The sequence below is a fragment of the Porites lutea genome, chromosome 6, assembly GCF_958299795.1.
Source record: "Porites lutea chromosome 6, jaPorLute2.1, whole genome shotgun sequence".
Taxonomy (NCBI): domain Eukaryota; kingdom Metazoa; phylum Cnidaria; class Anthozoa; order Scleractinia; family Poritidae; genus Porites; species Porites lutea.
The window spans coordinates 28,115,928-28,130,123 of NC_133206.1; the positions used below are offsets into that span (position 1 = coordinate 28,115,928).

At 39.0% G+C, this 14,196-nt stretch overlaps 1 protein-coding gene across 1 annotated transcript; it reads right to left on the reverse strand.

Moving 5' to 3' along the window:
* Positions 1–12,293: 12,293 nt before the first annotated feature.
* Positions 12,294–13,345, reverse strand: LOC140940218 (melanocortin receptor 5-like). Its single transcript, XM_073389138.1, has one exon. It carries the CDS (start codon positions 13,297–13,299, stop codon positions 12,346–12,348), a length of 954 nt encoding a protein of 317 aa, XP_073245239.1. The 5' UTR covers positions 13,300–13,345; the 3' UTR covers positions 12,294–12,345.
* Between the last annotated feature and the right edge of the window lie 851 nt (positions 13,346–14,196).

The following is a 14,196-nucleotide window of genomic DNA, read 5'->3' on the forward strand; positions in this document are numbered from 1 at the left end:
GACAAATACCTTAATCTCAGGGTTTCGAAAAAATAAAACACTGACAGAATCGGGAAATTTAATTTACTGCACTTTTTCTTTAATATTCTTGTAACGCGAAATTCGTCTCCCTATTATTAGACGCGCGAAAACAAGTAAGTATAAGGTTTATATTGATCTTTTTTACTTCCTTTTGACTCTATAGTACGAGTTCGCTTTCTTAGAGGGAACTAGTTCGATAAAAGTGAAAGTTTTGCCATATTTTTGCTGTTTTAATTGCTCGTGTAGACATCGGTATCAAACTTCTAGCAGGTTACGAGCAAGACTCATAAATGCAGTAACTTTTTTATGAGACAGTTTTTTGTAAGGTAGAACGTCTAGAGATGTACATGTATACACTGACGTTTATATCCACATACCCGTGCGTCAATAATAATTTAAATTGGACTTTTCGATGAGATGAACGTTTTAGTTCATTAATTTTTAACAGTTGTAAGAAGTTCCAAAAAAATAATATGTTAAACTAATTAACTTTCACATCATACCTTGATATGTCAGTTCTCTTGGGCTAAGTAACACCTTTAGAGCTCTGCGAAACTGACTCTATAAAGCTAATACGTTCTGTAATATCCCCTCACCAGGTGGTTGTAAGAACATGTGACGTAGACATGAACCATTAAGAGGGCACGAATCTCTAAAACCACCTGAGAAATTAATTACTAAATATCGCTCAAAACGTCAAAAGAAGGAATAATAAAAGGCACAGCAAATACAAAAGGAGCCAGGGATGGACAAACTTGAAGACGATTGAAAGGGATTGAATTTTGGTTTTTGAAAACTTGCTAGCCTAAAGGGCTTTCAGAGTTCGTTTTTGTTGTTTATAAGGTTTGATGTAATTCTTTGGGAGACGAGATTGACTAATTGGCGTGGGTTGGTAGTGGGTCGTGGGTCGTGAGTCTTGGGTAGTGGGTTGTGCATCGTACTTCGTGCGTCGTGCGTCGTGCGTCGTGCGTGATAGCTCATACCTCTTCGAGGAGACTCTTGCTCACGTAGAATTTAAAGGCACCGTCTTTCTTTACACGACCCTTCACATTCATGAAAAAGTTTCTCCGATAAAAATTAGTAAAGCAAATTTATCAGTGAAATATGTCCTGTTCGCAGGCTATGTCCTCCCCGGTCCTCTCCCATTTTCCCGTATGCTCCTCGCACACTCTGCGTTCTGAGTCTTAATGAAATGCACATGCCCCCATGAAAACCACTTCCGGTTAAAAGAAACTCTAAGATAATCGCGGCCTTTGTTTCATATTCTATGTCGTTGGAAAAAACCCTTCCAGAATGCTTTTTAGACCAAATTAGGCACTAAGTTTAGGGAAGACAATTCCATAAAACAAATTACGACCAATCATCACCATTTAAACACTTCAATTCTACCTTTGAACCTAATCACAGATCTAGTGGCAGTCTGTGTATAGAATTTTTACCTTGAGCTGATCACAGTTGTTTGTAGGCCTAGTACATACACTTCCAGGAAAAATCACAGGGTGTGAAAACGTTTGTGCCCTCAATTTTCCAGGCTTTTTCTGTGAGTTATTCTTAGATGATATGAAATAATCTCGTTACGAAATTGAAGACATGAACATATGCTTGTTTTGTTTGTTTTTGATACCTTTAGGGACCGATCGTTTATTACGTCCCAGGGGGGAGGGGGGGCCGGGGGTTTTCAAAAAAGTGTGGTGTATGAAAACTGTACCCCCCTAAAATAATTTCATATGAAAATTGTACCCCCCCCCCCCCCCCTTGGCGACAAGAATTTTAAAATGTACCCCCCCCCCCCCCCCCCACCTTTCCTAGACCAAGGGTGCTTACCATTTGACAGAAAATTTCGGAAATTCCGAGTGGACGGTAATTGGTAAGGTCACTTTTCGGAAATTCCAACCGAAAATTGAGGAGTACTTTTTGAGGTAGTCCGTTCATTCCGGTTCGTACAAACTAAACGGAATGTTGCTTACCATTAACCAATTTCTCGGTTCCTTCTCGGTTCCAGACTCACGCTACACAAATTCGCCCTTTTTTGGATTCAAACCGTAACGGATGTAGCAATTCTGCGCTAAACTGGTATATCGCTTACCATTATGCTTTCGACTCCCCGAACGGATTTTTCTGTCAAATAGTAAGCACCCCAAGTTTTAAGATGACTCGATTTTCTCTCCTTCTTTGGACATTGACTTCATATTAAAGCTACATGGGGTTCTGGTAGTCTGTTTAGGTAAAAGTAGTTGATAGGGTCCTGGGACAAGCTTGGTTACATAGCATTCAAAATGGCGGCTACCAAAGCAAGTGAAGATGCGGATCCTGAAGATGCACGTCAGGTGGGGTTCAGCTGGCATGAGAAACGGTGTGAAGTCCAAGAAAAGTCAACGAAGGGAAAGTATTTTAGATCTTCACTCCAGTGTCTTGATAATAATGAAATTTTGTTATTGCTGGAGTCTATTCTGCAGAGGTCAAAGCAAGGGACGCAGACCGCGAATTGTACAGTTCGAGGTCTGAGAGCAGTGCAAGAAAATCTGATGCATGGATATGGATACTTACATTTGGAAGAAGCCTACAATCTATATTATTCATTCAGTGAATTTTCCTGGCCAAATAAACAAGCCTTCAGAGATAAATTGCTTGATCCTCATCACGGGTTGCCTGTCTACAAAGAGTTGTCAGCGCGACGTTTTGGTTTAGTAATGAAGGAAAAGTGTTTTTTTTGTTTCAATTATGATATGTTTTAACAACTACAACATAATGTCAATCCTGTGTCTTAAAATTTCGATCCGCCTCACACTTTGTACATTTTCAAAACTGACCCCCCAAAATTAACCCTTTTCAAAAATTGTACCCCTCCCCCCCCCCCCCCCTCCTTGGGACGTAATAAACGATCGGTCCCTTACACCCAACTCGCGTGCCCAGTTTTTCGCCTTTAAATGTTGATCATTTGCACGAATTTTCACTACCTCTGCTAGCAAATTTCCTCGGATACTAAAAATTGTGATAAAAAAATGCAGGCCGCACCAACTAACAAATAATGAAAGCGTGTTAATATTGTAAGGAGAGAGTTTCCCATGAATTCTTTATTTGCCTCAGATTTCGTGTCTGGCTTTTAGGTGTTGCCTTTGAAGTTGTCAGTTTTAGCCGGAATTTACATTGAATTTGCATTGAAATGTTTTACTTCTTTTAAATTATGCACATTTCACTTTCAATTTTGACTTTTAAAAGGATAATTAGTTTCTGAATAATTATACACAAGAGAGGATAAAGGGGACAGAGAAGGCATCCTCTGTACACACCCTATTCCATAGGTAATTCGTCTCGAGTTATTTTTAAGACCACAGATCCCAAGGGGGATTAGACAACAGCCAATCACGTAGCGCGAATGTGTTCCGCGTGGATGACCAACGCTCTGAGCCACGCGTCCTTCACGAATTGAGGCAGAAAAAAATGGTGGAAGACGCGGAGACCGATATTGCTATTCGTTTTGTCGACGAAAACGACTAAAGAGAGATTTCTGCTAAAGCTGTGTCAGCAAAATGGAAATTAAAAAAGAATCCCCCTTCCTCTCTTGCTAACAGTACAGCAGGGAAATCCTTAACACACTGAATATTCTCTCAGGATCATTTATAATTTACAGTTTGAAGAGAGCAATTTCTGGTTTGCTATTTATTCTTTCATTAGTCTTTTATTATTCAACAAAAACAACACTTGGCGCCCTATAATAATAATAATAATGATAATAATAATTTAATAACTTCTAGAGCGCTATTTACATTCACTGATCAACAGCGCTTAACAACTTAAAAAAAAACTACAATAAAATTCAAATTTGTAAAACTAATTACATGTACATTAATATTACTTGCTACTTGCTTTATTGTACAAACGACCGGTTTGAATAGACCGACGAAATTTCTCATTTTGTTTGAGCACTGAGGTTACGATAACTTCGAGTTAAACTGATTTCACGGGTTGTCAAAGAGTCGAGCGATTCCCTTTTCCCAGGTGAGCGCCGACTCATTTCGCTTCAATATTCAGAAATGCTCTCAATCTCTTTACACTGACACTGGCTTTCGCCCGACATGTTTTGCACGTTTAGTCATGCGAAACCTTCACGAAATATCCACACAACGCGCGAGGTAACTTTATCCCGATTCTAAAAATAACTCGAGACGAATTACCTATGGAATAGGGTATGTATGGGGGATGCCTTCTCTGTCCCCTTTACCCTCTCTTGTTATACAGTAGTCACTGAATAACTGGATCTTTGGCCTCTTCAAATATCAACCGTTCGTAGTTTTAAGTTTTGACATTTTAAGGAATCCTGAGCAAAGGAAATTTCAATTCTTTTGCACAGCTTTACTGCTGAATCTTCTTAAGTTTCGGAAATTCATTTCCTTGACTGAAATTTAATTTTGAGTCATTAAGTTTAACATATAAACTTTAAAGCTGAATTTATCCAGGTTTGTTTTTAGTTTTCAGCTGCTTTTATTCAGTGTTCTTTCATGATTTGTTTTGTGATGTTGTAATAAGTTGATCGGTTAAACTTGAACGAACGTGGGTTTTCACAACCATAGGAAACAGCTAACGCAGATTTATAATAATTAAAAATAACCGATTTAAAGGAAGCTAAGGTCGATGAGCTCAAACCTAGTTCATCCGCTAAACAATTCCGAATTCTACTAGTTTTAATGATTAAGGATTTTTGGTACGTACTAGTTTTACATTTCTTAATCATGTATTTATTAACATTGCTGGTTGAGGATCTAGTGCGTTACCGTATTTGCGAACTTCAGATAGGACAGGCGAGTTCACGTTCACGAAGTCGTTTTCTTACCTCGCCCCAGGGGAATCAACTCCTCTGGGAGATTAGCTCTCCCCCCAACTTCTCTTCCCCCTCTTACTCACGTAACCTGACTAAACGAGTTACAGTCTGCTCGCACTTTTACAATCACAGTGTGAACTGATGTTTTGAACCGACATCACTTAAACAACCAATATGGCTCGGTCCATAAATGGCAAACGAACTTGGCCAGTATCCAGCCATCTTGACCAAACAAGCCTGGTTAACCAAGGATATATTTTATGGCAAAACAGAGAGCGTTTTCTTGCGGGACCGAAGCGGGAAATCCCGAGCAGGCAAGGTGGGCCTATCTTGCCTGCTGGAGTAGCCAATCAGAACACAGGATTCGCTTAATCTTGTCCGTTCGAGGATTTAGTCATACGATAATTAGACAATGCTACATGATAGCTGGATCTGACCCGTCCCCAGTCGTCTTCGCGTAAAGCGCGGCGGGAGCAGGGGCTGATGGGAAGGGAGAAGAGAGGAAGAGTCTCCCTCTTTCTCGCTTTCCTCCTTCTCATCACACACCGCGCGCCACTAGTGTGGGGTTGTGACAGACGAATGGGGACGAGTCAGTAGACGGCTCAGCAAAGGCATCCATCTGCAACAAATGAGGATTAGATCAATGGTCGACTTAAAACTCTGATTATATGATAGAGTTGTTTAAACAGCAGTTCCGAAAATAACTAATGTTTTTTTTTTATGCAGCGCCGATTTCAATTCCGGTCTGTAAACAAGCAGGCGTTTAAAAACTGCAATTATTTCTTACAGGAAATTTCAGAGGTATTATTTGCCCATGTTTTGTCAATTGTTAATAAAATTCGAGCTGCAAGTTTACCCAAATCTGACAGCGCCAATGACGTCACAATCAGACCTGCTATACTCAAATGAATCAGTTTTACATTAATGCCTCATACAATAGTTTGAATGATATTCCATATCACATCATCTAATAACACTGGGATCGGATATACTATCAGCGCCCTTTTTATAATACATTTCATGCGCGCCACCGCGCAGCAGGTACACAAAATTCAAAGTTAAACTAGGCATGCTTTTGAAACTAAACTAAATAGAGGGTCGAAGAAAGATACAAGCAAAGTGCCGGAAAAGGTGTTTTTCCGTGTTTATCTTTCAGCTTATACAGTACTTAAAAATTATTTTTTTAGTTTGTTATTATAAATTGTCTTATTTAGCCAATAAGTTGGGAAAACGAAGACGAAACTAGACTAAAGAAACACGAGCTGTACCTACACTGTACCTATAAAATGCCACTTGGGTTATAGGACAGTCGGTGTGCAAAAGTAAAAAAAAAAAGGAAAACACTGCATTTTATGTCTCCTTTACTTAACTGGAAAAAAATAGAATAAGTAACGAATACACCACACAAAAACAATCAAATTTTACACGGTCAGGGCCGGTTCAGACGCCGAACGTTTCATGAGCTGAACCTAAAACACTGAATTAAGTACATGTTGAAAAGTTTGGCGTCTGAATCAATAAGGAACGTCTATTTCAATTTGGAACGGCTCAGCTATTTTTCCCTCCCAGCCCGGCTAGGAATTTCGACTTTGGTTCAGACAGCGAACTTTTCATGTGCCGAACTAAATGCATAAATTATTATAAAGTATTTGCAAGCCGTTTGACCGAAATGAGCATTTTTCTCGTTTTGAACTCAATTCGGAGTGTGAATCTATTGAACCGGTCTAAGTAACTTGGGTCGGCCTAAATTCGAATTAGGTTTGGCTCAAGAAAAGTTTTGCTTCTGAACCGGGTCTCAGAACACCTGATGATAGCTATTGCTCAACTTGCGGTAATGCGTAGCTCAGTTTAAGACTATAGAACCGCCTGATTCTATCTTTTACTACTCTCCTTACTTCTCTGATCCTCCAACAGTACAGGAGCGGGTTCAATGTTGAGTTTAAGTAAACTACAGTTCCTGTATATTGCCTGGCAAGATAAATTGACAAAGGCATCCCTCTTTGAGGTGTTAACGCTACCACTAAAGCAAACGGCAGATAACAAACAACCAATGTTACCTGCACCCACATTGCACTGTACACTGCCTTTCTGTGTCGAGCAATGTTCAGTGGAATTGCTTGGCTCGGTTGTGTTTGAGACATCTGATTCTTAGCTTTAATCTGTTTACGCCGCAGAGTAAGGAAAATTTTTGTATAAGCGGAAACTGAGGTGATTAGACACACAGATATGCCTAGGAACTGACACCATAACTTCATGCGAGGATCCCAATAATAGCCTGCCGTGATCAAAATGGACAAAACCCACAAAGAGATTACAGTTATAAGTGTTCTCTTCAGTGTTACAAAATTTCTGTATCTGAGCCCCAGTGACAACGCCAGAAGTCTGTCCACGCTTATTGCAGTTGATATTGCCAAAGACACTGAGCATAAAGTGTTGCTAATGATAAAATTTGCCTCAGTCGCGTAATAGCAAATATTCCATCTTTGCTTCACCACAGACATCCAATGGACAACGGTCGTAGGCTCTACAATGATACCAACACAGATATCAGTTGTCGCCAAGCTACAAAACAAAACTTTGGAAGGAAGATGAAGCGAAGACACCTTAGGCAGAGCAACTAGGATCAGAATGTTTCCCAGAAACGCGGTAATGGACAGAAAAATATTTAATACTGAAAGAAAAATCAACTCGCTGTGTACTTTTCCAGTGAACTCTCCATTGCAATAAAGTTCAGTTGTTAATTTCTGGCTTACTCCTCCAGTAAAATTATTTAACACCATATTTTTTTTTAAATTCGAGTTTCGAGTGTGCAATCCTACGTTGCTAGTTTTTCAAGAGTTTGCTGTATTCGATATTAATCTCTTTTCTGTTTCACGGTCTTAGTCAGCATAATACTACGTGACCAACCACCTGGAAAGGGATCTTTAAAAGGCAAAATCAAGCGTTTCATAATGTAAGTAAATATGTCAGTTTGGTGTGCGAGAAATACTTCTAATCATATTGTTTCTATATTCTGAACGACGTTAAACCATTAAAGATTGACAGCTGGCCCTGGTTGTTCAAAAGGAGAATAAAGAGCAGCAAACGTTCTTGAGCTCACGAACGCCGACCTGAAGTCACTCGCGCCAGTGTGAATGTACTGCGCATGTGTTTACGTCCGTGAGTGGTTAAATTGTTGGCTTAAAACCAAGGAAAAACCCTTCCGACATTCATTCAGCGTTGTCAGAGATGTAAACATCAGGTTAACAGTCTCTAACTCTATTTCTGGACTCGACAGGTTGACCCAGTTAGCTCCAGCTGTGTGCAGAACTTGAACATGGCAAGATTTACGGGATTTGCGTACGATTAATTTAGTCGATCTCGTCCATGCGAATCATCATTATGTGAACACACATCTTATTTAAGAGGGCTTCATCTTCTTGTAACTTTAAGGGCCGATATTTTCGACAGCATGAATTGCTATTTTCTTTTTAATGAAAAAATATTGAATTAAAAATGATATGACTACGTAATTCGTGCATCAGGTTGATTACATGATGTAACCTGAAAACGATTTTAAGCCACAAGCGTGTGATATTTGGCACAATCAACATTGAAAATGAATAGCAAACTAAATCTCATTTGTGATTAATGAAACTTCAAAACTTCGCTAAGCCTATCAGGTATGGTAATTTTTGTTCGTTTGATTTGTCTCTACACAATCAAAGAGTACAAGACGGCATTGCACGCTCGGCGAATAAATGTGAAAGATGAAATATTCATATCAGAATGGGACAAAGAAAATGCACGAGGCCACTTCAGCGACAATGATCTTCCTGAAGCTCGAAATGCTATGAGTGAAGACATTTTCATCACAGACAAGACGTGTCGCGGTGACTCGCGTTATACAAAACTCGTTGCTTAATGTTCGCTTTTCGCGCCACAAACGCCGTACTCGTGTACTCGATCCAGACCGGGCGCTACCTTTCTGACGTCCGCGACCTCAAGAAAGTCCGCTGCTTAAGCTCTCTCATAACGCTATCCACTGGATAAATCTCTCATGATACAGCGGATAACACAATTGGTTTTCCTAACACGAATTCGCTGGAGAGCGGTGATTTACTCGGTGTACATTGTTATCCATTGTTTGAACTGCGGCATGGTGGGTAAAATGTCACCGGCTCGCCTGGCTACGGGGAATTGTCCACTAACGGGAATGTAAAAACACAGAGTTTTTATGGAAATTGAAACGGTGTTTTGTGACTACGGCCGTAAGTAGAGCTATCCACCTACAAGAGTGTCCATTAAGAGAGCTTCCATCGTGTATTTCTGCTTCACATCATCAGTCAGGTCTAGAAGCGCTGAGAGGGATACAAATCAAAATACTGATTATGGGATGAGTTTGGCCACAGGAATGGCCCTTTATTTATATAACTAAAGAATATTAGCTGAGAAAACCCTGAAAGAAGCCAGTAAAGCTGATATCAGTACTGTAAACCTTAAATGTAGTTGACAAACCTTAATTCTTAACTTAATTCTGACTACTTATTTTTTTCAGACTTTTCCAACAAACCCTCGTTTGTTATATCAAACTTTCAGAATATAAAAATTATATTTTGGTGCAGCTCTAAAAACATATTTCCTGATTTTTAAGTGAAAGTTGTCTTAAAGCAAAGCAGAAAACACCAACGGCATTTAAAAAGGGCACTACCTGTTAAGTAATTATTAGTTCGGTGAACAGCAAAGTTGCCCTACTGAGTCTTTAACAGCTTGCCTCACTTCTCTGATCTTCCAACAGTATAGCAACGGGTTTAATGATGAGTTTAGGAAAACTAAGGTTACTACAAACTGCCTGCTAAAGGAAATCGATAAGGTCACATCTGTTTCATGTGTAACAGCTTCCATTATTACAAACGGCAGATAACAAACCACTGATGTTACAGTAACCCACAATGCATTGGACACTGCTCTTTTGTATCGAGTCATGTTCATTATTTGGTTCAGTTGGCCTTGAGAAAGATGATCTTGGACTTGAACTTGGTTATGACGGAGAGTGAAGAAAATTTTTGTGTAGGAGAAAATTAAGGTGAATAGACATAACGTTAAAGTTACGTAGACGAACACTGTATGTATAAGAGGATTTCCAAAGAAACTTAACGTGCCGACTAATGAATAAACCCAAAAAGCAATTAAAAAAGCTAATGTTCTCCTGAAAGTTACAACGTGTCTATATCTTAGCCCCAACAACAGGGCGAGAAGTCTGTCCACGCTTATTGCAGTCATTGTTAGTAAAGATATTGAACAAAAAATACCGCTAGTGATAAAACTTATCTGTTGCATGTAAACACAAATGTCGTTCAACACAGACATGGAATATGCGACATTTAAAGGCTCCGCAATGATACCAACACAGAGATCAGTTATCGCTAGGTTACGATACAGGAGTTTGGACGGCGGATGAAGTGAAGCTTCCTTGTGTAAAGCAACTAGGATCAGCGTGTTCCCTAGAAATGCAGTTACTGACACCAAAACATTGACTGCCGAAAGAAAGATAACCTCCTCCTTTTGGTACCATTTCACATTCCTCGCGCAAAAACTTTCTATGACCGGTTTTAATTTTTCAGCTTCAGTTAGATTTGTTGATGCCATGTCTTCGCGAGTAAACATCACGTTCGCTTGTTGAAAGACCTCAAACAGATGGCAAAAAAACACTGAGCTATTCTGTTGAAGCAAACACCGCCGTTGGGCTACGAGGCAACTGCATTATTAAAAATGCAAATCCCTTCTTTCTGCAAGGATCCAATTGCTTCCAACTAAAGGATTTTGTATCATATCGTTAACCAGGTGCAAATCACTTCTTAGTTAGCATAATTAGAAGAACGTTAATTTCAGCATCCTGTCTTATCATAAAACCGATTCGTAGACGTCCGTTTTAAAATAGTCTCCCTCCTTTTCTTATTTCAGTGTTGTTTTCAACTTCAACAAATTTTAATTTGCACTGCCATCTTCCGTCTCTGTAAAAATGTCCTTTTCTATTTTAATTATTAATATATGATAACTCTTGCGTTTTGATAAGCTGAGGGTTTGTTGAGTTTATCCCAAATAAGAGTGAAAAGTGACATTTGTAGCGTAATTTCCTGAAATTTGGAGAGGTAACAAAGTTAAAAGCACTTGAGTTTCGTTGGCTAAACAAATCACGATTGGACTAGAATCAATTTTTTTTCCTGACAACGATTTGCAATATGAAAATATTCTGGAAAATTAGCTTTTATTGTTATTTACTTAGGATTGACATTGCGCCAGCATTTAAGGGCTTTATTAAAAGGCTAAAATAAAAAACAACCCTTAAAGAGCAAGCACGGAAACAAAAACAAAAAACACCGAACTCGAAGAGAAAAAGGAGTTTGCCCCAGTAACGAGATGCGATGGTTTCTTTTTCATTTCCATTAACTTTGTTTGGGCTGAAACCCGGGAGTCAATCTGAGTAAATATTGTTTTTAATACAATTTGGCAGCTGCTTGGCATTTTGTGAAAGTGATTCTAACCTATACTGTAAACGTTTCAATGCACTACTATTTTATCCCTTAACGTCTTTAACCTAAAAACACTGAATAAAACCTTTTAAAAATTTGACGTGAAACAATAACAACAACAACAACAAGAAATTAAAGTTTGCTTATAAAAAGCCTGTACGTTACGCGTGCTAGTGAGGTATTAAAATAGCAATCCTTCACGAACAAAATACAAAAATCTAATGAGAAGTAAGTTTGTTAGTTGTCAGTTTCTGCCACTGTAGTCCGCCGTTGCAAGTAGCCTTCGCCATTGACCTCAACGTTTTTTGCAACACAGTGGCAGCGTTTTAATGACTCTGTCTAAGTCGTCCCTCCATCTCGTCCTTGGTCTTCTTCGGTTTCTTGTGTGTCCCTGCAGGGGCGTCTAGAACGTAACGCGGATTGTTCCACGATTGTCACTGTTCTTCTCGCCTCATGACCAGCTCAATTTAAGATGTGATAAATGAACTGATAAAAGTTTCACATAAATTTACCGAACAAATTATAGTAACATGACATAAAGCACAAAACAGCGTTGCTCACCCGTTCTGGTGATGTAAAAAACAACAACAAAAACCAAAACAACATCAACAACAACAAAACAATAAATAATCCAAAGCAATAAAAAAACGAACCTCCAGCTAAACATATTTCTTTTTGGTGTAATCACGTTGCTCTGTTTGTAAAAAAAAAAATTTATACCTGCATGACTTTTAAATACTACCTCCACTGAATGCATGAATGATAACTCTCGCAAACTATCATACCTTAAAACAAAAGCGATTAACGTGATTCGAAGGACCCTGACGCCTGGTTGATTAATTGGTACAACTTGCTACTCACAAATCTATTCGACTTTCTCTTCAAAGCACGTTTGTGTTCTTTGACATCCTATCAAAAATAAAATATTTATTTTATTTTTCAGTAAAGGCTGTCTTACAACAAAGCAGAAATTACCTACGATATTTAGAAAGGTTATGTCCATCTGTTCGGTGAACAGCAGAGATGCCTTAATGTATCTTTCACAGCTTGCCTTACTTCTCTAATCTTCCAGCAGTAAAGCAACGGGTTTAAAGATGAGTTCAAGTAAACTAAGGTTATCACAAAATGCTCTGTAAGGTGAATCGATAAAGTCATCTCTTCTTGAAGTATAACAGTTTCTGCTACACCATACGGCAGATAACAAACAACCGCTGTTGTAGTTACCCACAACGCACTGGACACTGCTCTTTTGTATCGAGCCATATTCATTATTTGGGTGGGTTGTCCTTGAGACAGATGATCCTGTACTTGAACCTGGTTATGACGGAGAGTGAAGAAAATTTTTGTGTATGATAATATTAAGGTGACTAGACACAAGAATAAAGTTACGCAGGTGAACCATAGCAGCTTCTGAACATGTATAAGAGGATTTCCAAAGGAACTTAATGTTGTCCCACCTGAATAAATCCAAAAACCAATCAAAAAAGCCAATATTCTCTGAAGAGTTACAACTTGTCTATATCTGAGTCCCAACATCAGGGCGAGAAGTCTGTCCACACTTATGGCAGTCAGTGTTAGCAAAGACACAGAGCAAAAGATATTGCTGGCGATAAAACTTATTTGATACGTGTAAACACAAATGTCCCCTCTTTCATTCAACACAGATATATAATATGCGATACTCAGAGGTTCTGCAATGATACCAACACAGAGATCAGTTATCGCCAGGTTACGATACAGGAGTTTGGACGGCGGATGAAGTGAAGTTTCCTTGTGTAGGGCAACTAGGATCAGAGTGTTCCCCAGAAATGCAGTTACTGACAAAAAACTTTGCATCGCTGAAGCAAAGATAAGCTCTTCATGTAGGTTCCGGTTTAATTCTGTCGAGCAGAAACGTTTCGTGGCTGGTTTTAGTTTTTCACCTTCAGTTAGATTTGTTGATGTCATTGTCTTTGCGAGTAAGCACAGCGTTCAGTTTGTTAATGGGGCTGTAGGTACAGTTGGAAAGAAAGCTGTTCTGTGAAAAAAAAACACGGCAGGGGGGCTACGAGTTGATGCATTATTAAAAATGCAAATTCCCTCCTTCTGCAAAGGTTCGACTGCCTCCATCGTGGTAGATTTTGTATCATAAGGTTAATTAACAGCTGCAAATTAATTCTTAATAAAAAGAAGTTTCCAACATCCTGTCTTGTCGTAAAACCAATTTGCGTTGTAATATCCTCTCAATTTTCCTCTGTTTTTAGTGTCGTGTTCAAAACAGTTAAATTTGTATCACCATCTTCCGTCTCTGTAGGTTCTAGTTTCTATCATAATAATTGATATATAAGAAATGCGTGAATCGCAAAGCTTCGTAACCTGTGCCAGGCTCTCAGTCAGTTTAGACGAGCGAAAAACGCGAGCGAGCGAGCGAAAAAAGGCGGGAAGGGTGAAAAGGAGACTCACCTTCTCTCTCCCCCAGTCCTCACGCAGTTTTTCGCACTTTTTTTTCGATCTCCACTGTCTTGGAGCCTGGAACAGATTAAGAAATTTGCGTCGCTCGAGGAAGGGTGGCCAAAAAAGCCGCCAAATAGGGGCAAGAAAGCGAAATTTGCAGTGAAATTTCATAAAATAAAGAGGCGAGGTAATAAAGTTAAAAGCGATTGAGTTTCTTTTAATTGCTAAATTATGCTTGCAGTAAAAGCAAGCTGGCTGGCAAGCAAAACGTCAACTTGTTTCAACAACACTGAAAATTGAATTTGGAATCAATTATATTTTGTCGTATCAGCTTATTCTAACAAAGATTTGCATAAAAGCTTCTGGAAATTTAGCTTTCATTGTTATTGAGTTTATTGATATGGATTGACA

Excerpts from the sequence above, each read along its gene's own strand:
- LOC140940218 (XM_073389138.1), bottom strand. The coding sequence starts at position 13,299 with ATGACATCAACAAATCTAACTGAAGGTGAAAAACTAAAACCAGCCACG.